Source organism: Cornus florida, unplaced genomic scaffold, assembly GCF_030987335.1.
Source record: "Cornus florida cultivar Cherokee Brave unplaced genomic scaffold, ASM3098733v1 CherokeeBrave_3.0.0_Hap2_Chr03, whole genome shotgun sequence".
In the NCBI taxonomy this organism is placed as follows: domain Eukaryota; kingdom Viridiplantae; phylum Streptophyta; class Magnoliopsida; order Cornales; family Cornaceae; genus Cornus; species Cornus florida.
The window spans coordinates 30,744,295-30,767,240 of record NW_026775573.1 but is presented as its reverse complement, the minus strand read 5'-3'; the positions used below and the strand labels follow the sequence as shown (position 1 = coordinate 30,767,240).

The following is a 22,946-nucleotide window of genomic DNA, read 5'->3' as shown; positions in this document are numbered from 1 at the left end:
GTTATTGAATTATGTTGTAAAAATTGATGTATTGGTGCACTTTGAGTACTATGTGCGTGATTGAAAAAAAATGTAAGACTCTATATATATATATATATAAATGAAAAAGAAATTTTGCAATACTGTTAGGTTGATAATTTATATTCATTACTTAGAAAATTGGCCCCAAATAGGGACCGAAAATAGAGAGTTTGAATATTGGCCCCAAATAAAGAGTTCCAAAATAAATTTAGTATGTGTCTCCTTGAAATTTAAAAAAAGTTCAACTTGATCATTTTAACTATACTTCTAAAAGCTTGAATATTGAGAAGAAGTTCATTATTGTATTAGTTGTTATTGCAACACGTTGTTAATTTATTTACATATACACATGTACAATATCTATAATATTAATTCAAGAGGAAAAAAAAAAAATTACTAATGAACCCTCATGTTTAATAAAAAAAACTTCAACCATTGTTTGTCAAACATTTTTATAAAATGATATTTACAAGAAAAATATCTAGAATTATATTACAATCTTTATTGACATCTTGTTTAATTTAAAATTATTTTATTTAGTTAAAATTCATTATTATTTTTCTAATATTTCGTCTAAGTATATCTTTCCCAAGTTAAAATACTAATTAAATTTCTTCCAAAAATTATATTTTTTAAAAACTAAAACAATTGATAAAGGAAAATTGATTCTGACAATGCTTGTTTCTTTACTTCTTCTCTTTTTAGTTGTAAATCATCGTAGTTTTTCGTCTACTATTAAATTGTATTTTTTGAAGTTTCTCAAAGTATATATACTATGACTAATATTTAAACAACATCATAATACAATCGATTTATAAAATTTTCAAACTTTAATTCCATAATTTAAACCATCAACCTAGAATTTCTAGGCCTGTCTGCAATGGTCTTCGCTAAGGTTCAGATTAGGGGCTATGATTTGATTTCAATGTCTTATGGCTAGGGTTTAGGTTCCGACGGATAGTCGATTGGGATTTGTGGTTGTCAATGGTGATATATGATGAAGAGTTTTAGTTTAGTTATTGGTTTGGGTTGGAGGATTGCTATTTTCACAATCAAGATATTTTGGTTTGTTTGACTATTCGTGTACGCATAAAATCTCTATTATTGAATGATGGTGGTGGGCAGAAATGGTGGCGGTGGCAGTGACAATACTTATTAGGTTATGGTGGTGGTGGCGGAATTCATATCAAACTGGAATCAATGGTCGCCAAAAACCATGGAACTCGTGGTCATGACTACTTGTTATTTTTTTGGTCCGCTCCATCTTTGGAGATCAAAATTCGTGGCGGCGCCTACAAATTTTCTCAAGAAAATCGCTGAATTTTTATTTTTTTTTTTATTTTTTTTTTTTTTTGTGTTTGCTATATCTGTGTGTGTGTTTATTTATACAAGTTTGTGTTTATATATCTGTGTGCGTATGTGTGTGTGTGTGTGATAGAGAGAAATACTGTAAATTGGTTATCATTTACTTTAATTTCATGGTTGTGGGTAAAGCTCAGTGTGTGTGAGAGAGTGAGATGGGCAATTTAATCTTTTCAAGTTTTAATGTGTTAGAATTAAAATACAATACAGAAATAAGGGTAAAAATGTCTATTCACATCTTTTTATTGTTGTTAGAGATGAAAAAATCATTTGGAGTGTGATTGATACTTATTTTCGAGAATTAACTCTATAACATATCTTGAATTTCATATAACAATTTCAATTTCCATTCTTTCACTAATTTAAGCTTAATTTAAATATGTCTCTTCTTACAAATCTACTCATTTATCCTACTGAGTACTGAAAATATTAAACAGTTTTGCAACTGAATGGAAGCTATATGTGTATATATATATACATATATATATATATATATTATTTTCATGAATTTAGCCGCAAAGAGAGAAAAGTCAAGTTACACATTCATGAAATGGATCAAAAAAGTTTGACACCCATGACTTTAGAATTAAGTAGTTTCAATTCTTCTTTTAGAGAGAGAAGTAAATTAAAATGCAAGCTTACCCTAATCCAAGTGCACAGTTACTAATAATAATATCATTTCTAAAGTTACCTGCAGATGAAGGGATTGGTTTTATGTTAAAGGCAAGGTTTTGGGAGGTGAATTAGGGTTGCTTAAAATTAGTATTACACTCTTGCACATGCCACTTCCAATTTCAAAGGTAAACTTTCAATAGCATTGTTATATAAACTGAACATGTATAGCACTTTTGCACATGCCACTTCCAACTTCAAAGGTAAACTTTCTATAGATTTATTCTATAAATAGACCAAAACAATCCCTCCCTTCTCATCAATCATCTCCTCCCTTTTCATCAATCATCTAAGATTTTGCTTTTCATTGTACTATACTAAAATGGGCTTTTCTAAAATTTCACTCTCTCTTGTTTTCTTCATGGTTTTAGCCCTAGCTCTTCCCTCCCATGCCCAAAACTCCCAACAAGACTACCTTGATGCCCATAATTTGGCTCGTGCTCAAGTGGGCATTGCGAATATAACATGGAACAGCACAGTAGCTGCCTTCGCGCAGAACTATGCTAACCAGAGGATCAGTGACTGCAACCTCGTGCACTCGGGTGGGCCTTATGGGGAGAACCTTGCCAAGGGATCAAGTGGTACATTTTCGGGCACAGATGCCGTTAACCTTTGGGTTGCAGAGAAACCTTACTATAATTACACCTCCAACTCATGTGTTGGAGGACAGTGCCCGCATTATACACAAGTGGTGTGGCGCAATTCAGTCGGTCTAGGGTGCGCTAGGGTTCAGTGCACCAATACGTGGTGGTTCATCACATGCAACTATTATCCTCCGGGCAACTACGTGGGGCAGCGTCCTTATTAGGAGTAGGTATTTGGTGTGTTTGGTGCACCACGCACCGGGCACATCATAACCGTTCGTGTTGTACACGTGGGGGCAGCGTCTTTATCCGGGGAGCTTTTTAATCACACATATATATAATCCATGAATGCTAAGAGTACTAGTAAATAAGCTACAATTTGAGCAGTACTAACAGTACTGTTTGATAAATGACAAAAATGTAATAAGAGTGAAGACATCTCTTTCTCGAGTTGCTAGCTAGGGTTTGAGGGAGAAATGTTTTTTCTTGTTTTGATAATGCAAAATGGTGCTTCTACTAAGCATACAATAGCATGCAGCTGGTCAACTATGTATTATAATTCTCTTGTTTTTGTTCTGTGGATTATTAATTCCTTGTCCATTGCCAATAAATTCAACTATTATATATAAATATATCTGCAATCATATTTTTTAATGAACTTTCTAACTTTTATATGTATTATCAATATTCAAATTATCACTTTGAGAGTACATTACTTGAGTATTAATAAGGAGAAAGTCTAAGAAGGAAAAGGCTTTCCCTTTTTGTTTTACCAAATGCTTGGAAGTTAAGACAACACTACTTTGGAAGGTTGTTTTGGCTGCCATCTTGATGATAGTAATTCCTTGTGAGATGGTACTTAATCTTTTACCCCAATTGAACAACCAGTGTAGAACAAGTGTGAAATTCAGTTCATGATGTGAGCTTAAAAAAAAAAAAAAAAACACACACACACACACACACACAACAAAGTGAGACTGTAATTGAACCCTATTCATTAGTCAATTTCGGCTCCCCGCCAGCCTTTGATCCTTTTAAATGGAAAATTGAGAGTTTAAGTCCAAGTGAATAAAATACGAGGTACTTGATTTAAAACACACTCATATATTATAATGCTCCTACAAAGACTTGAACCCTCAATCTTTTTTGAAAGGCATTGAATACCATTAAGCTATCCTGCCTTTAGTATGTTAAATGAATTATTTTTTATTATTTTTTTCTTAGAATACATGTATCAGCTCCACAATACACGTACCATTCAAGTCAGGAGTGCGATTCGAAAGCGAGACTTCAAGGACTTACCTTCCGAATCCCTGCGAACGGTACCATGCCTCTGAGGACCTATTAAATGAATGATTTACCACATTAAATTTTGATTAATTTCTTTGATGTTTTACAAATTCAATATAGAAAAGAATTTCATGAGATCGACCTATTATCACCTACGAAATGCTATTTTGTACTTCCTCTGTTCCAATTTAGATGTCTCTTTTGGGGAATAGGAATTTTTTAGGAGACATGTGGGACATGCCTTATCTCCCTAGAAAGTCACGAATTTGCCCTTCTTAGTTTTGAATATTCAAGTTTAAAATTTTAAATTCTAAGGACATATATAGAAAGATGTAAAATATATTGTTTGAAAAAAGAAAGTGGCAATTATTTTGTGACAGACCAAAAAGGAAAGTATGACATTTTTTTTATAATAGACAAATTTCTTTACAATCTTATCAGCATACTCACTTTTTAAAAAAAAAATCGAATGCATAAATTCTACTAATCAAAATTCAAGATCAATTTAGTAATTCTATATAATTCATCACATGGGTAACTTCTATATAATTCATCACATGAGTAAGATTCGTCAAACAGCATATTCTAACATACTTTATCAAAAGATTCGTCAAACAACATATTCTAACATACTTTATTTTTAAGGGATAATTTCACTGACACTCCCAATAGTTTGGCCAAATATCAGTCTAAAATATCTTTCGAAAATAACTATCATTTAGGTCCATTTTTGATTTTCCATTACAACCTCCGTTAAAAACATGTTAAAAGACAACTTTGCTCCTATTTTTTTAATAACATTTATTTCAAAATATCATATTAGTTAAAAGACAATTATACCCCGACAATTGGGTAGATGTAACTGTTGGCCGTCGTGGTGGTGGTGGTGGGTGGTGGTTCCAAAAGTTAAGGCTTTTTTGGTGGTGGGTGATGTGTTGCAGAAGAGAGAGAAAGTGTATAGAGAGATTGGTGGTTGGTGGTTGGTGGTCGGTGATGATGGGGTGATGGTGGTGGTGGTGCCGCCGACGACTGTGGTTGCATAACCCAAACCCATTTTTGTGGTCAGGTGAGGTTGAGGCGGGGGTTAGAAGCGATGGCGTGGTTCACAGCAGAAACTTCAGGCGACAGAAGCAGCAACATGGTTTAGGGCGGCGACGGCGAGGACAAGTGTTTGTCGCAGGGGGAGAGAGAGCGAGCTAAGCTTCTTTTGCTCGCCGGCCGCCATCTGAAGCCCCCTTGCTCGTTGGCCATAGCCGAGCTCGGTGGACTGAATCAGCATTGAGAACTATATATATATTGATTATCTGGGTTTGAGAGAACTGGCGAAGGGCAACTGGAGAAGGATTCGCGGGACTTGGTAGCGAGTGGATTAGCGGGAGAGATGACAACTCCAATTCGGCAGTAAAGAGCTCGGCTTGGAGATGGAGAGTGAAGACGGCTATGAGAATGTTGATGGCACCGGCGAGACAAATCCGGTGGTGGCAAATCCAGTGGAGACGAGCTCTGCGAAGAGGGAGATGACTGGGTCTTGGAGATCCGATGAGACAGATCCGGGTCTTGGATTTACAGATCGAACTGGATCGGCGGAATTTGGGGATGGATGAGGAGTAGAATCGGAAGAAATCTAGGGCGAAGGTTGTGGATTTGAGGACTTCTGAGGATTCGGAGTGTTTGGAAGTAGTCAGAAAGGTCAAGGAAAGGGTCTGATGATGAGGATTAGAGGATCTGAGCGACCTTGCAGATGAGGTCGTGGCGAGGGAGACATCGGTTTGGAAGGTGGGAGAGTCGACTTTGACGGCGAATGAGCGGCTATTGTCGGATTCAACGACGACTCCGCCGCTGTATTTGGTGGTGGTGTTGTGCTTGTGTGTGTGTGTGTGTGTGTATATATATATATATATATATATATATATCTGTGTGTGTATATAGGAGTATATATATGTCTGCCTGTATATATAATATAATTTGTAAATTTACAAATTTTTAAGGGGCCATATTGTCTTTTAATACTGATATTTTGTAAAAAAATAAATTAAAAAAATGAGGGTATACCAAAGTCAGGGTCAAATTAAAGTCAAAGGGTAAAAATGTCTTTTTACATGTAAAAAGTAGTCTGACACATCTGTAAACTAACTTTTGGGGTGTGAGTGAAAAACGAAGCAAACGTTTGTAATGTGAGTAATAGTTATTTTCGAAAGATATTTTAGGCTGATATATTGCCAAATTACTGGGGGTGTCAGTGAAATTATCCCTATTTTTAAAGAAACAATAAAACATTCAATAATATGAGAATTAATTGTTTAGGGTGAGAGCCTGACTGGGCAGGCCCACGCTATTAAGCTTCTAAGCCCAAATTGCTAATGAGTGAGCCCAGACCAAAGCCCTGAAGTCTAGCCCACCCAAGAAGGCCCGTCAACGGCCCTCCAAAAGGGCCCAGTTCAACAGTTACAGTTTTTTTTTTTTTTTTTTGGCGTAAGTAACCAGACAATTAGTGGTGCAAAACGAGGACTTCTTGCCTACAGTGGCATAGTCACATTAGGCCAATTGCTCCATTGGATCCCCACTAGAAACTTCCCCCATTAATTCATGACTTTATCTTTTTTAATAACGTTGGGAGATTAATCCCCCATTAATTCATGACTTTATCTTTTTTAATGTTGGGAGAGTAACCTCATTAAGTCAAAAGAAAAGACTGCCGCGTGGGGCGTTCGCATTTTCAGTGAGCCAAATCCGTCAACTTTGACGATGAAGAGAGTTTTCCAGTAAAATTTCACGATCTAATTCACCTTCATTGGCACAAAACCAATTAAAATTAAATTAAAAATAAAATAAAAAAAGACCTAAAGAAAAACTTTCAAAATTAAAACAGAAATCTCATTTTCTAACTCATTTGCACGACAAGATTTTCAAAATTAAAAAAAGAATCATGTTTTTTTCTCCAACGAAAACCTCAAGACCCTACCAAAAAAATTTTAAATTAAAATCCAGAAAAGACCCATCTTTTGCCATTTATTATTTTAGTTCAAATTTTTTTATCATATCATTGTAATGGCTGCCCTCTAAATAAATTCATGGCTCCACGATTGTCCGTCCAAACATGTTTAATTGTGAAGTTTTGATAGAATTTGATGTATTAGTACGGATCTAAACAACCCGTATTTTTTTTTTCTTATTTTTTGTCTTTTTGACAAAGTAATTTTAAGAGATGAAGATCCAGTGTCGGTTGAGTGTTCCTCTTAAATCAACTGAGTTTATTATTCACATAACGAGTTAATTTAAAAATAAAAAATAATAAATAATAAATAAATAAAAAATAAAAAATAAAAACTGATCTGACCCAATCTTTATGGGTTTAAACGTGATGGAGCCCAGCCGGGCCTGGCCCAATCTTTCATGAACACACACCATCACACCGGACACCATTTATACGTGTGTCAGTGTATTCAGAGAGAGAGAGAGAGAGAGAGAGAGATGTCCAGGCCCTACCACAATCCCATAGACTCATAGCACCAACACCAGGACAACAACTCTTTTGACTGTAGAAACAGCACTCGAGTCTTGAAGTCCAACAGAGACTAAACCAAAAAGGCTTCCATTTTATTGCTACTGCAAAGATTTCTGCTTCTACCGGCTTCCAGGTATCTTCTTCAGTCCCTTTCTCTTTTAATGTTTGAATTTTAGTTTTTTTCTTCTTCTTCAAATAATGGGTTTGATTCAATCTTCTATTTCTCCTACATTAAACATTCACCACATTTTCACCTTCAAATATATATATACATATTCAGATAAGATCACAAATACAATTTTCTATTTTATCTTTTGTTCGATTTTTTTTTTTTTATGGGTTTTGGTTGGTGGTATGGAATATTATTCGATTTTTGTTCTGTTATTGGATATTTCTGAAGATGGGTTTTGGGTTGCTTTCTGGAATATATTCGATTTTGTTTCAAGTTGTTGGTGGATATTTTGTTCATTAGGGTTTCCATGGATTTGTAACTTTACCTTTTTGTTATGTCGTTTGGGCTACTTTCCAGTAATGGATTTCCATAGGAAGATGAGATTCTTTTAATTGGGGAAAATAAAATGGGGACTGTGTTGATTATAGTTGAGACTGAACTTTGGTGGAACTAAGAGGAACTTCTATTTTTTTTTATTTTTTTTTTAATGGTATTATTATTATTATATTGACTAAATACTCACACCAACTCGTAAATGCCTACTATGGAGCTCGAATTCATCACCTTCCCTTAAGGGAGAGGTTATACCAAAGATGGTGGTTTTATAATCTTTATTTTGGCATAGGAAAGATTGATTATAACAGAGATTGAAGTGGAAGAGAGAGGGAATTAAAAAATTCTTTATTTTGGCTTAGAATGATCTGATCTCTTACACTTGTGCTATTTTATTCCTTTCTCAGAGTTTTGGACAGAACAAAATTTTGGAATATCCGATTGCAGAGATAAGTGGAAACTTAAATTATTCACGAAAATGTGGCCAATAAAATTCCAAATAGGTTGAAAGTTCATCTGATTCTTATATGTGAACAATATTGAAGTATCTAAATTAACATGAGTTTATATCAAACTTAAAACATAAATAGACTACATTTTGAAAGACACGATATAGAAATTATATTCATGCAGCCATTTTGTCTCCAAAGAGCCCAGTTCAATGTTATCAAGGGCCCAAGGCGCACTAAGGCGATACAAGTCCTTTGGAGCCTAGGCGCAAGGCGAGGCGTGCACCTGAGTGAAGCGAGTCACACAATTGAAAAATTAGATTACTATTAAAGCATATTCATATTCCATATTAAAGGCACAAATGTTGTCAAAGGCGCACCTTGGCACACAACAGGAGCAGGCATGAGTTTTGGTCTGTATGAGCCTGGAGCCTAGGAGTAGGTGCGTTCCTTTAACAAAACTCCCCAGTTTGTTTTGTATTTGGTTGCTAAGAAAGAATAAATAATTTGTTTCACGGAATTAGGGAACTTTATGCAATTAACTATTTGTTCTTGGATTCTACACCAAATGAGGCATTAGAAACATATGTGCTTCATGTGGAATCAACTTCAATATTTGGTTGGGGTTGTGAAACAATACTAATTTTTGGCTTTCAGGCCTGGGTTATCATTTTCAGACTTCTAGTTAAACTTAATCTGCTTTTAGATTTGAGAGAGGTTGACCTGGGGTAGTTTTTAAAAGTAACTTTTTGAGAAGTTTGTCTAATATGGCATGCATTGATTTGAACTTTGAGTTGGTTTTAACTCTTTCTTTCTTTTGCTTGAAGAAGTGGGATTTAGCTTTGGTTGATATATATGAAAATTACGTTTTAAAAAATAAATAATAATAAAAAGTTGTATAAGAAGTAAATGAGAAAAAAAAAATTAAAAAAGTCGGTAGAAAAAACCATGGATAGGCTTGTTTTGAAGATCCCCTTCTTCCAGAGAGATCATCTAAAATCTGAGTGGTTTTGAATGTATTGAAAACCCAAAAAAAAAAAAAAAAATCTGAGTGGTTTTGAATGTATTGAAAACCCCCCCCAAAAAAAAAAAAGAAAAAAAAAAAGAAAATAGAAGAAGAAGATATTAGGGGTCTCTCTCTCTCCCCCTGGTAAATTTATTCATATTTTAGATCTGCCAAATTAAACCAAAAGTTTCATGTTCAATTTGAATTCGAGACGCTACAAATACTGCGTCAATGTCAACTCTAATCCCTAACATAAGATGTGGGTTCAATTCCTTCTACCTGCTCTATATACTCTACATATGAATATTTTATATGATATTGATTAGAGTAATCTCTATTTAGTTGGAATATTACATCATCTTAATTGATTATACAGCTACTAAAATTATGTCCCATACAATCCAACTATTTTTCAAAAGAAGAAAAGATAGGTAGGACATTGAAAATGCGAAAATAAAAAGAATAAGAGGTCATGTGAATAAAAAAGATCATGTGATAAGAGTTGTTTTTCGCTTAGTTAATCTTTCTTATTCGTCATATATACAAATTTGATCTTTAGGTGGAACAAGGGGAGTATGAGAATATCCGGTTCATGTTCCATTGTTCCAACTCTCGTGAAACTTAAACTTAGTAGCATTTTGTCAGATTGATGAGTTGTTGCTTTTTGCCTTTGTTTTACTTGTGTTCAGATTTGTATTGGGTTTCTAAGAGTGGAAAGTTTTGGAGATTCCATCATGTTCAGGCAGTCTCCTAGCAGAAACCAGAGGTCCAAAGGTGGTATCAAGGCCAAGAATGTCCTGCAAATTTGTTTGCTGCTTGCTGTTTGCTTTTGGTTAATTTACCAAGTCAAGCATTCCCACGATAAGAAGAAAGAATTGGATGAAGAGGGTGCAAAGATTTCGCTTAGATTAAAAAGTGATGAAATTTTAAAATTTGGAAGGAAAGATCTCCATCCTCGTTTGGAGGAAACAACTATAAAAAATGAGAGGCGCGACGAAGAAGAAGTCGAGGAAGAAGAAACTGGAGGAGAAGAAGAGAACAAACATGAAGAAGAAGTTCGAGAAGAAGATAGCAAGGCTGAAGAGAAAGAAGATGAAGGGAGAGGAGGTGAAGATGAAGGGAGAGGAGGTGGAGATGATGAGATAGATGAACATGATCAAGAGAAATCCGATGTGGAGCTTGATGGTGAAGAAGATTTCATGGATGAAGAGAAGGAGGGAGAAGAGGGTGATGAGAAGGAAAGTGAAGAGATAGATGCAGAAGATAAAGAAGATGAAATTGAGAATGGAAGTTCCTCGGTTCATGATCCTGATGGAGGTGGAAGGAATACTCACGAGGCACGAGAGGAACATTATAAGGCAGATGATGCTTCTAGTGCTGTTACCCATGATACCCAAACTGTAAGCACTGAAAATGAAGAAGTAAGTTTGGAAAACTCAAAAGAGAACACAATTCCAGAACAGGAAATTGAAGTCACTAAAACTAAGGACATCGGTATTGGACAGAACTCCACTGGGCTGAAGATTGGGGACAGAGAAATGACTGAAAATGGCACTCCTCTAGATGCAACAGCTAGCAAAGAAAAGGGTCTTGAGATCGTTCCATCTAGATCTGAGTATAGCTTGCCTGTGAATTCTACTATGACAGCAGAGTCATCCGACAATCAACCAGAAATAAGGGACAACTCAACAGAAGTTAGTACAGAAAATCATGGTTTATCACTGAATGGAACAGAGACCACATCAGATTCAACTCAAGCTCAAAATACCACAATAGGGTACACAACTTCAGTAGAAGGTTCTCACACACAAATCATTTCCAAGGAACAGGCCAATAACTCCAACACAACCTTCGATGAGAAACATTCTGATTCTAATTCAACGCTTCTCACAAATACTGAGAATCCTGGATCATCCACAGTAAACTCAACAAATTCCTCTACTAATTTAGAGTCTGTAATACCAGAAACGGTCATAAGGTCTAATGCATCAGCTGAAACAGAGGATGGCTCCGGAACTTCAATAACAGATGCAGGTCAGAATGAGAAGCCGGACACCAGTAATAAAAATGATGGAACAAATGAAAGCTCCAAAACTGAGGATGAAGACAAGGTTCAACGTGATCCGATTGACTCATCTGATTCTTCCATCATCTCAAGGGATAAAGAAATTAGGATCGAAGGAAGTAGCAGCGAAGATGTTGCTGCGGAATGATATTCCTGATTAAATGCTGTTGGGTTAGCTTTTCCAATTTCCTCTTGTAATATACATATTTTCTTTTTTTGTATGTCTACTACAAATATATCAAGCTCCTAGTTTTTTCCTGCTTGATTGTGTCAAAATGTTGATCAATATCTAGAGAATATCGGTTCAACTTTGCAGGCAAAATGAATAGATATATATTATTGAAGTTTGTAATGTTTATAATTATTTTCTGTTGCCTTTACTTCCTTTTTTCCCTTCAAAACTTAACTTAACTTGGCTGTTTATTTGTGAGGAAAACTCTTCTTGATTTCCTGGAGGCTCAAAGATATCCAGAAGGTCTTTGGACTTCACACTTGAACAGTTATCCAAACCTTTATAACCTTTATTTCATAATAATGAATATGTTGCCAAGGGATTCCAAATTACTTCACAACTTGTTAAAATGTCTTTTTCCTTAGGTAAGATGAAAAACTTGTAATTACCAAAAGCAAAAACTTATAATTACCAAAAGTACAAATTCTGAGACTTGAACCCCTGAACTCCCTTTGCGAGGTAAGAGGCCGATACTATTAGGCCACTGCCCGTTGGTTATAAATGTCAGGCTTATGGAAGTAAAAACTATGAAGCAATTTCCGTTATAGTGGTATCTCATTTATCTCCCAAACAAGAAGTGAGGGTTCTGACGCTCACATGAACAAATGGATGTGTAATTTATTATTATTTTTATTATTATTATTATTATTATTATTAAAATAAAAATAATAAAGAATAATGATGATATGCTCAACTGCTCAAGGTAAGCAGGGTAGGGTTGTACTTTTCCTTACTACAGAGTAGGTTCAAGTTGATCGGGTGGTGAGGAGTTAGGTTAGGCTTCGGCCACAAATATATGGATGCAAATTTGGTGGGTTGAGGAGTTAGGTTTGGCTGCGCCTCTATCGCACCAAGACTTCAATCCTAGCCCACCAAAGTCAATATTCAACCCACCTTTCCCAACCTAAACTTATCCTATGCTTAAATTTTTGAGGTCTGATCGGGAAAGTCGAGTTGTAAATTAGGTTGAGTTCAAAGTGGTAGCAATTCAACCACGTTTTTTACTACTTCGTATTATTTTTAGGGTAAAATGTAAAAAACCCCCCTTGAAGTATTGGCTATGTAGCAAAAAACCCCCCTGATCTAATAAATTAACAATTAACCCCCCTGAATTAGGGATTTGGTAGCAATTTACCTTGTCCGGCGATCTTCCGGTGGATTTTGAGCGCGTGCAAGTCACCTAACAACCTAAATATAATTAAATGACAATATTGCCCTTTAATATATAATTCATTTTAATAATAAAAATAAAAATAATATCTAAACTTGTAATCACCTATTTCTGGACGAAAATTTAGGGTACTTTTTCCTTTCATTCACCAATCGATTTGTGTATTTCACTTTGATGGCTCTGTCAATTCAAGGGATTTTAAAAATACACCGGAGCAATTCGTCTCAATCAAGTTTTGGATTAAACAAATCTGGAGCAATTTGTTTAGTTTTTGAATTCTGTAGTGATCAAGTCGTCGATGGTGTCACCACTGTCCATCAGGATCGGCTGGTGACGGAGGAACTGCACAGCGACGGAGGTGGAATGGACCGGCAATGAAGTGGCGGCAGCAGCGGTGGGGAAGAAATGCAGCGGTGAGCTTGGCGAGCTGGTTCGGCAGTGGCTCGGCCGTGGATGACTCGGCGGCGCTCAGATGAAGCGACAACTGGGGGGACAAGCTCGGATGGTGAAGAGGACCAGCGAGCAAGGTGAGCTGAAAGGCGATGGGCTGGTTCGGCCATGGTTGCGGCTGAACGGCGATGGACTTTCTCTTAATCAAATCTTGGATCTGGTGTGTCCTTACCCCAAATTAGAAAAACATGAGAATTTTTATTTTTTCTTTTTTTCTTTTCTCCCTTGCTCAAAAAATCTGCCCACAGTCAACCTCTGTCCTCAACCATCTTCATCCTCACCGGACAACCACACCAACCAGTCAACCCGTGACTTCTCCATTATCGGCGGCAGCATACTCGCCGACTTTCTACCTTCGCCATCTTTTTCACTGTCGGCACCTTTAACCGTCGGCAACCATAACCTCTTTACTGTGTCGGCAATCATAACCCTTCACCGCCAAAGCCGCAACATCCTCACAATTCATCCCTGTCGTCGTCTGACTCGCGGCGAACGGGCTTCTTCAGTCTGAACTCTACGCCGCCGCCTTTATGGTGGTGGTTGTGGAACTGGGTTTAAAGAGCGTCGTGCCCGCCGTTCATGATCGGAATCGGTGCTGTCTCAGACCGTCTTTCATTGTGATTGTGAACAGTCTAGAAGCTTTTGCCAACTCATCACCCTCCATGTCAGACCATAGTTTTTGTTGTTGAAATTTTAACTGAAACGACGTAGTTTTTTTAAAGGGTAAAATTGTTTTTTACTATTTTCGTTTACATCAATTGGCCGAAGATGTCACATTGGGGGTCAATTGCACCAAATTTAATAGTTCAAGGGGGCAAATTGTAGTTCAGGGGGGTTAATTGTACATGGCCAATAGTTGAAGGAGGGTTTTTTGCATTTTACCATTATTTTTATTAGAAAGTTTTTAGGAATTAAAACCTCAAGATCCGTGATATCTCCTCTAAATGGTAAAGGTTTGATTAATTCGGAGAGAGTGTAAGTTTCTATCCAATGAAAAAAATAAAAAAATAAAAAAATTGAAATCTTATAGAATGTAATCTTTTAAAATTAATAATAGTCCATGCATATAATTTTTATAACGGTTCATTTTCTTCATGCATGTTATGTTACTTTTCCCCTTTTTTTTTCCTAACAAAAAACTCCCACAGTACTCTTGAAAAGACATGATCTATATAACTCTCATTTCGCAAAGAGAAGATAGATCTGTTTCAACACTTAAATGATGCAAGTTCTATAACTCTTATTTCACAAAGAGAAGATAGATCTGTTTTCAGCACTTGAATGATGCAAGTTCCATGTGATTCATTTAGGGATGGAATCAGTTTGGGCCCAGAGGACATGTCCCGCGGACCCAGACTGGCCCATTAAATTTTCTTACATATACTAACATATAATTTGTGTATTATTATATAATGCCCCTCAAATTATTTTAAAACTGGCTCATTAATTTTTATATATCTCAGTAAATAAATTTTAGAGTTCTAAGTTTCAACTATCTACATCTAATAATCTAAAGGTTTCGACTCTCTACATCTAATAATCTAATAAGACATTTTTTTGGAGCATCCCAAAATAAAAAGAAAAATGAACAAGTATTTTGGAACAAAAAAATATGCACCCTTTGTTCCAAAATAAGTGTCATGTTTTTTCTTTTTTGTCTGTCCCAAAATAAGTTTGCTCTTTCGTTTTTCAAATAATATTTTAAGAGGATAATTTAATAATTTTTCAAGAAGACAATGCAGGTCTCACATGTCCCCTTAGTATATATATACTCGCTTTTGAGTAGGAAGATATGTCTTGTCTCCCTAAAAAAGTTATTAATTTGTTTTCTGAGTTTTGAATATTTAAATTTATAAAATATATTGTTTGAGAAAGAAAAGTGACATTAATTTTAAGACAAACTAAAAAAAATAAGTATGATTTTATTTTATTTTATTTTATTTTTATTTTTTTTTTTGAAACAAAGAAGTATTTAGATAACTAGTCTCTGTGCCACTGTGGAGGAGCTTCATAATTTTTCACGAACTAGTATAATTGTAGAGATCTCTTATGGTACTCGTGTTTGTACGATGACCATCACTTCACACATTCATGACCGACCAAAACTGCTGTACAGCATAGGATCCCACTCACATTGTCAGAACCAATATAATCACTTCGACATTTCCACCACATAAATCATACCATATGATAAATCCAAAACTCCCCAACTGTCAACCTAGTCGTTGCCAACCATGAAACCAATCACCCAAATAAAAAAAAATATTTTTAGACCGACATTGAATTTCAAATTTTCAATCTTATTTTTATACAAATAAATGAATAAAAAATTTTTAAAAAAATTACAAAACCAACGTGTCCTCTTATCAATGCTGTACACTCAAAAAACCAGCTAAAAAAACAACTGTTAGGTTACCGGCAAATCCAACAGCCAAACAACCTAACCACCCCGAAAACGACATGGAACTCCGAATCAAACGACACACTCCTGACTCTGCTGTCTCAGCTCCTTCCGGAGCTTATGTGAAAACAACCTGCAAGCATCCATGCTCAGATCCATCGCCGCCGCGAGAGCCACGAACACGGCGGCGTCCTCCGTGCACGTCACGTGCTGCACCCCCACCTCCACCTCCGGCTCACTGCACCGCCGCACGCCCTCCACCGTAGACGACATCACAAACCCGCCGTAAAATATCTGCGCCCACGACCCGGACCCGGGTTCCGACCAAGATCCGGATCCGAAGTCAAAACTACTGCCCGGACTATTCACTGGAGTCGAGTCCGTACTGATGTCAATTGTGAACTTTCCACCGTTTTTGCTGCTGAGTGTGGAATTGGCGACGGTGACGGCCTCTGTGCCGCCATTGAAGGCAGCGTCGGGGATGAGTGCAAAGCGGTATCCGAGGGCGTCGCCACGCTCCCGCCAGGCCTCGAGGCGGCCCCACGGCTTCCATGTTCCGTGGCCGGGGCGGAGGATGAGCCAGGCTCCCGGGTTGGACCGGCTGACACGGTCGGTACCCGGTGATGGGACGAACGGTGTCACCATTGATGCGGCGGCTACCGGTGATCCGTAGAGGTCGTGGACTGTAATTGACCACCCTTTTCGCTCTTTTGAGGGTGGTTGTTCATCACTCGTATGTGAACTCAACCAGCTTCTTGGAGTACTCTCTTGTGACAGTGATGATCTGTTGAATAACAAATTACCCAAATCCAAGATTAATATATTGAAATCATGAGAAGAAAATCAGACAAGAAATCGAAATTTCAGTTCAATTTTTTGAAAACAGTTTCAAGCATTCAAACACCACTTTTCAAAAGAATGTCAACCAAATAAATTTTTATATAAATTCTTACTTTTAATTCACCCAAAAAGTGTTTTCAAAAAATTAAACCAAAGACACATATCATGAACTGTTTTTAAATATCAAATTAAACATCAAGAAAAAGAAAAACCAACCTTGAAGTCAAATGTCTCTCGCCGGAGTTTCTGAAACTGAACTTGCAGGTGAAAACAGGCTGTCGAATGCTACCATTGACCTGAAAAACTTGGGGACTACATTCGGGCTCGCCGTCGAACTGAAACACGAATCTTGGATCGGGCTCTGCCTTCACATTCAAGTGCAATTGCGCCGGTGACCCCTTCCGTTTATCGCTGACGACAATCCATCCGTTTCGAATCGCACAAACCCTAGACTCCGCCCCTTTCAGATCCAGCGGCACCGAAACACACCCCAAAAGCTTCCCACTCTTCAATCCGCATACACCATCTCTCCGACCGGTATATACCTCGATATTCAAACAGTAAGGCTTCGAAGCACTCGATGACTGGTCGATGAGCTTGTCGAACTGCGATTTGTTCAGATTGAAGCAAACGGCGGTTGAAGAAAGAACATGTTCGTCACAATTGTCCTGTGAAATCAGAGGGATCGAAGTGGTTTGGGAAGCGAAGTTCTTGATCTTGATCTTGCAGAAGAAGCACGGAGACGACGATTTCGACGCCGCGGGGAACTTCAGAGCCAAGTTTCCGACGACAATTCGAACGAAAAGACACGGATCCATGACTACGTATGTAGATGCAGTCCTCTTTTCTCTCTCTACAAAAGTGAGAGCAAAGGGAGCAGAGTAGCGGTGATGTGTGTATAATGTATATATAATTGTATATGTCTGTGTGTGTATGTGTAGAGAGAGAAAGAGGACACAGGCTGGCATGGATTGGATTGGGGAAGGGAATAAGATATAGTTAGCTAGAGAGAGAAAGAGAGATGCATGGGTGGGCATGAGTGAGCTGTGTGCACGTACGCAAAAAGGTGCCAGCGAAGAGCATCTCTGTTGTGCCAGTGGAGCCACTGCTGATGCAAACTCTTGTCTTATTCAACTTTCTCTCTCTACACCGCTTTCTCTCTCTAGGCTTACGGCATGGTTTTTAATTGGCTGTTTGTTTTGGGCTACAACTGGTGGACAGCTATTGAACCTTTTCCTTTTTGGCCAGTAGGACCAGGGTTGGACGCTAGTTTTCACCAACTAATTGGTGGGTGATTTGTGGGTCCCACTATTCCACCATCATCTTTCCTTGCATTTCATTCCTGTTTTGATTTTTTTAATATTGGATTCTATGGTATTGGGGGATTAGGAGAGGAGATTGAGGAGGGTGGGGTCTACTTAAAATAAAATAAAATTTGATTACAAACTTTGGTAGGTGTTATATTATGGAGCTAGATTATCTAATCTTGTCCTATCAATTTACATGCACATGAATTTGGTTTAGGTCAGCATTGTGTTTGTGTGTTTTGGCATATATTATATTTTTGCCATTTACTCCATTAATAAATCTCATGAGAAATTTTTTGAAGGCTTAGTATTATTATTATTTTAATTATTTTATAATAATAAAAAAAAAAATCTGTGTTTATGTTTTTGGCATATAGTATATTTTTGCCATTTACTCCATTAATAATTAGATTTTTTTTTTATAAAATAATTACAATAATAATACTAAGCCATCAAGAATTTTATCATGAGAGTTATTAATGGAGTAAATGGCAAAAATATACTATATGCCAAAAACACAAACACAGATTTTTTTTTTTATTATTATTATAAAATAATTAAAATAATAATAATACTAAGCCTTCAAAAAATTTCTGATGAGATGCACCACAGGTAGGGATGGCAAAATGGATCAGAAACCATCAACCCGTCCATATCCGCCGCTTTTTAATAGTTATGGGTGAGCCAGAGTTTGAGGGTCAAGATGGGTTGGATAATTTTTAACTACTTAGTTTGAAGGTCAAGATGAGTTGAATATGGTTAACCATATTCAACCCATATTTCACCCATCACATAATAAACACACAACACACACACACATTTATTCCATATTACACTCAACTCATTTATCTCTCTAAAATTCTATCACTAACAATTCTCTCTCTCTATATTTGTCTCTCATCAATTTCCTCTCTCTAGGTTTCTCTTTCTAAAAATTTCTTCTAAAAAAAATAAAAATTTTCAAAAATTAAAAAATAATTTAAAATAAACTGAATAATAAAATTAAATTTTTATTATATTTTATTAAAAAAAAATTGAATGACTTTTTTTTAACAAATTGATATTATTATTATTTTTTATTTTTATTTTTTATTTTTTTTTTCGTGTTTAGATGCATCGCAGGGTAGTCGCAAATCAACTGAATAATAAAATTATTAAAAAAAATTGAATTACTTTTTTTTTTAAACAAATTTTACTCATTTCATCAATATCCGTCTTCCTTCTTTTTTATTTATTATTATTTTATTTTTTTTACTTTTTTTGCAATAAACCACTAAGTTGGGATTTAACTTTTTGATAAAAAAAAGAAAAATAAAATTAAACACATCAATATCATTCTTTCTTTATTTAATATTTTTATGTTATTTGTTTGATAAAACTAAAAATATAGACTAAAAAAATTAATTGCTGAAATTTCAAGTCATAACCAAATGACCAATTACCACCCCTCCTCCCATAAAGGTAAAGGTAAGGGATTTGAGTCTCTTCGAAGGCAGAGTGTGTGCATAAATTATTTTAACAGTTCAGTGATAAGGTGAAGTCACTGTCACTTCAAATTTTGCTTGAATGTCCTTATTTATGTAAGTAATATTTAAAATGCACTTGATTGATTAAATGCTTAATTCATTTAGAAATAACAATAGAATTGAATTATCGAACAGTACCTTAGTTGTTAAAGAATAAGCATATAAATTACAATATATTTTTTAGTTTTTTTAATATGTAAATTATATTTCATATTCGTTACGTACGTAGGTGTGATATATAAGTTATATTATTCAAGTAACATGTTGTTTATATATTATAAAACCAATACATAAATAAATTAGATGCTTATCAAAACTAATGCTTCGGCTTCAGTGGTTTTATATTCCCAAAAGGAGAGGTTTGTGAGTTATAAACCTCAATAATAGAAGAAGCATTATTGTGAGTTAAAAGGTTTCACTATAATTATGAAAAAAAAAAAAAAAAAAATGGGTTTCACTATAAACATAGCAAATTTTTGACAAGAAAAAAAAAAAACCAAAGTGTGGCACGCTCAAGCCGGGCTTTGGACCTACAATTTGGACCAAACGGGCCAGGTCCATTGGGTTTCACAGGCCGAATTAGGGAGAGAATGGAGATAGAAGCAAAACTCATTAAATACCAACCCAAATAATCACAAGAAAGTGCATACCAATCACCTTCAAAGAGAGTTTAGTAGTACTTTGCGACTTTATTAAATAAAAGATTGAGAGTTTAAGTTCGTTTAAAATAAAAATTCTATGATTTGTCGTTAAAAAATAGTTTTAAAAAATGGTATCCTCATGTTCCAAATACTGTAATTATCCCATCTACTTGACTAGTCCTAGCCCTTACTTAGTGTTCCTGCTAAGCAAGTCCATACCTTGTCCCAATTACTTTTTATTCTAAACCTTCTCATTGCATTGGCTGATGGCTAAATCTTCAAGCATTTGTAACCATTTGCCGTTCAAAAACAATTGTCTTCCACTTCAAAATAAATTGCAATAATAAAACCATAAAAGAGGGAATAAAGTTTGTGGACCGTCGCAAAAAGTATGCAGTCCATCTCAAAGATATTAGATATTGACTTTATTAAAAGCCAAAAAAAAATAATAATAATAATTGAAATTTAATTAGATTAATCAAGAATTGAAATAAAAATCAAACTTCTTACCAAAATTTCTATATATAAGTAATTTATAAATTTATTTTATTATATCCCTGCACACACCCCACTTCTTCAATAATTACATCTGTCTAGTTCCAATATCAATATCAGCTCATGCATACATGGGAGAAACCTACAGATATGGCTGCCATTAGTGGCGAAGTTAAATCATTAAACTAAAAACATTTCTTTCTAACGAAATAGAACTGATTAGCAGGTTGAGGGGAGTCTAAACAATTTAGCCTAACAAAAATCAATCTAACTGGTTTTTATATTTAATTTCTCAAACTATTATTTCCTCCCCAAAAGTTTTGTAATGGTATAATAACAACCCACTTATTTATAGGTCAACCTATATTAGCTCTAGTAAAACTCCTACAAAATATCTTAGATAAATATTTTTACTGATCAAGGCTTATAATGATTCTTTAAGAAGCTCCTACAAAATCTCGTAGGGTATATTACTCAACAATAATCTTGTATAATCTAAAATACCAATGGACTAAGTCTGAGTATGACACCGGCAGTTCATGTAAGCAATAAAAGAACACAGTAATCTAGACTATTCTAGTTGGTGGACACAGTCTTCCCCAACTAATTGGTGGTCACATGGCTCGCTCTATAAATATTGAGACGTACGGCGAGAAATTTGAATTTTTTTTTATTTTAGTATATTAACATAAAATATATAGTAATTAAGCCTACAAATTTTTGAATCTTTATACTAATTAAACCATAAAAATAAGTATAAATAAATAAAGAATAAAATATATAATAACAAGGTAGAAGAATTTTAAAAAAATAAAAAATATGTGAAAAATGGGAGATATTTTTAAATAGAAGTCTATCAAATAATGACATTTTTAAGTTCAATTCAATAAAAAAAAAAAAATTAGAAATAATTTATAAAATGAGTTCAATCTATTTTTACTACTAAAAGAAAGTCAATTAAAATAAGTAAAATTCTAAGTAATTGTATTTTACGGAGTCTTTCCACTAATCCTTATGTACAAGGGTTTTTTTTTTTATATAAAAAAATAATAATAATAATAAAATAAATAAATAAATTTCAAAAGAATGTCCCTTTCTATCTAATATTACATACTTATTTGAAGTCTTATGCAACCGCCTCAATCGCACATTCGTTAAACCGATCCTGAGTGGTCCCACCCATGATTCGCACTAGTGATCACATTATCGGTATCAGTCGCGGTATCTTACCTTGCAATTCAATTTTTTTTTTTTTTTTTTCCAATAAATGGTTAATAACAATTTTTTTTTTTTTTTTTGTAGATTAGTTTATCACTTTGTAACAAGCGATGACTAGATGTAAGCCGGACGATTCATATCCAAACTAACCGGAATGACCATACTTCCTCCCCAGTGCTTGGATGTAGTCGTACCGGCCGAGCCTTGTTAGATGGAATAAGTGTGGAGTAGGTGGTTAGAAATTCTATTAGTGGAAGCCCTTACTACACGTGGCTAGAGAACAGGTTCGGTATTAATCTAGACCATTTAATATGAGATAAGATACGATCTTAATCAATAAACATACATTTGTCTCACACATTATGGAGATGGTGGGAAGATAAATATTTTACATCGGATAATAATTGGAGATACCATTATTTCTAATATATTTTTGCTATCATATTATTAACTCTATTTTTTTTTTGGCTAGTTGATTACTCACGCACATCCTCCTTAAAGAATTATTAGTATTTAAAAGGTATCGAACTTTAGACTTTGATAACTCTTTTTTTCCAATAAAATCAATTTACAACAAAAGAGATGCCTTCGAAACAGCAAGAAGACAGCCCACCAGCCCAAGATCAAAAGGCCTAAGGCAAGAAAACAGCAAATTCAAAACAGGAAGAGGCCCAACACATCACCTAAGTGACAAATGCACCAACAAACTCTTCAACTCAAAATCTGTTGGAATATAGGAAATAAGGGAGGGGGGCAACCTGCAACACATAGAAGACAATATTGGGATTTGTATGCCCTGATATAGCAAATTCTTACTTGGATTATATACACATTGTTCCTTATCTTAAATGACATTTATGTACTATACAATTAGTGAATGTTAATGTTTTATATTTTCGATTCATGATGGAATTAAATATGTCTACTTGGTTGTAAGAGATATTTATATGTATTTGATGACGATAAATACAAGAATATAAATAGGGATCATAAATACTTCGTAGTCGGTAATTAACGATAGACTCTTAATTAACTAAGACTTGAATCGAATCCGCAATAGGTTGAGATATATTGCGAGACTCATCGTATTCAATTGTTCTCTATCATCGTTGTGGCAGTTGACTCTCAAATATAAGAGCAGTATAGACTCTTTTATTAATTAATAATTATTTTAATCTGTTCGGTGAAACCTCACAGTCACTTTGG

The 22,946-nt window shown here is 35.3% G+C and overlaps 3 protein-coding genes across 3 annotated transcripts; 2 read left to right on the top strand and 1 right to left on the bottom strand.

Annotated features, from left to right (window-relative positions):
* Positions 1–2,377: 2,377 nt before the first annotated feature.
* Positions 2,378–2,863, top strand: LOC132298724 (pathogenesis-related leaf protein 6-like). Its single transcript, XM_059795102.1, has one exon. It carries the CDS (start codon positions 2,378–2,380, stop codon positions 2,861–2,863), a length of 486 nt encoding a protein of 161 aa, XP_059651085.1.
* A 4,517-nt stretch (positions 2,864–7,380) lies between these two features.
* On the top strand, positions 7,381–11,823 carry LOC132300137 (uncharacterized). Its single transcript, XM_059797102.1, has 2 exons — positions 7,381–7,567; positions 10,084–11,823. The coding sequence occupies exon 2, from the start codon at positions 10,129–10,131 to the stop codon at positions 11,605–11,607; it is 1,479 nt and encodes a 492-aa protein (XP_059653085.1). The 5' UTR covers positions 7,381–7,567; positions 10,084–10,128; the 3' UTR covers positions 11,608–11,823.
* A 3,742-nt stretch (positions 11,824–15,565) lies between these two features.
* Positions 15,566–17,563, bottom strand: LOC132300136 (uncharacterized). The gene is made up of 2 exons (XM_059797101.1): positions 16,770–17,563; positions 15,566–16,497 (listed from the first exon to the last, which is right to left on the bottom strand). The coding sequence occupies exons 1-2, from the start codon at positions 17,519–17,521 to the stop codon at positions 15,786–15,788; spliced, it is 1,464 nt and encodes a 487-aa protein (XP_059653084.1). The 5' UTR covers positions 17,522–17,563; the 3' UTR covers positions 15,566–15,785.
* Between the last annotated feature and the right edge of the window lie 5,383 nt (positions 17,564–22,946).

What these genes read in the sequence shown, in the direction of transcription:
- LOC132300137 (XM_059797102.1), top strand. Translation starts at nt 10,129, where the DNA reads ATGTTCAGGCAGTCTCCTAGCAGAAACCAGAGGTCCAAAGGTGGTATC.
- LOC132300136 (XM_059797101.1), bottom strand. Translation starts at nt 17,521, where the DNA reads ATGCCAGCCTGTGTCCTCTTTCTCTCTCTACACATACACACACAGACA. An exon ending in GAGAGACATTTGACTTCAAG is followed by an intron (nt 16,498 to 16,769) that starts GTTGGTTTTTCT and finishes GTTATTCAACAG; the next exon opens with ATCATCACTGTCACAAGAGA.
- LOC132298724 (XM_059795102.1), top strand. Translation starts at nt 2,378, where the DNA reads ATGGGCTTTTCTAAAATTTCACTCTCTCTTGTTTTCTTCATGGTTTTA.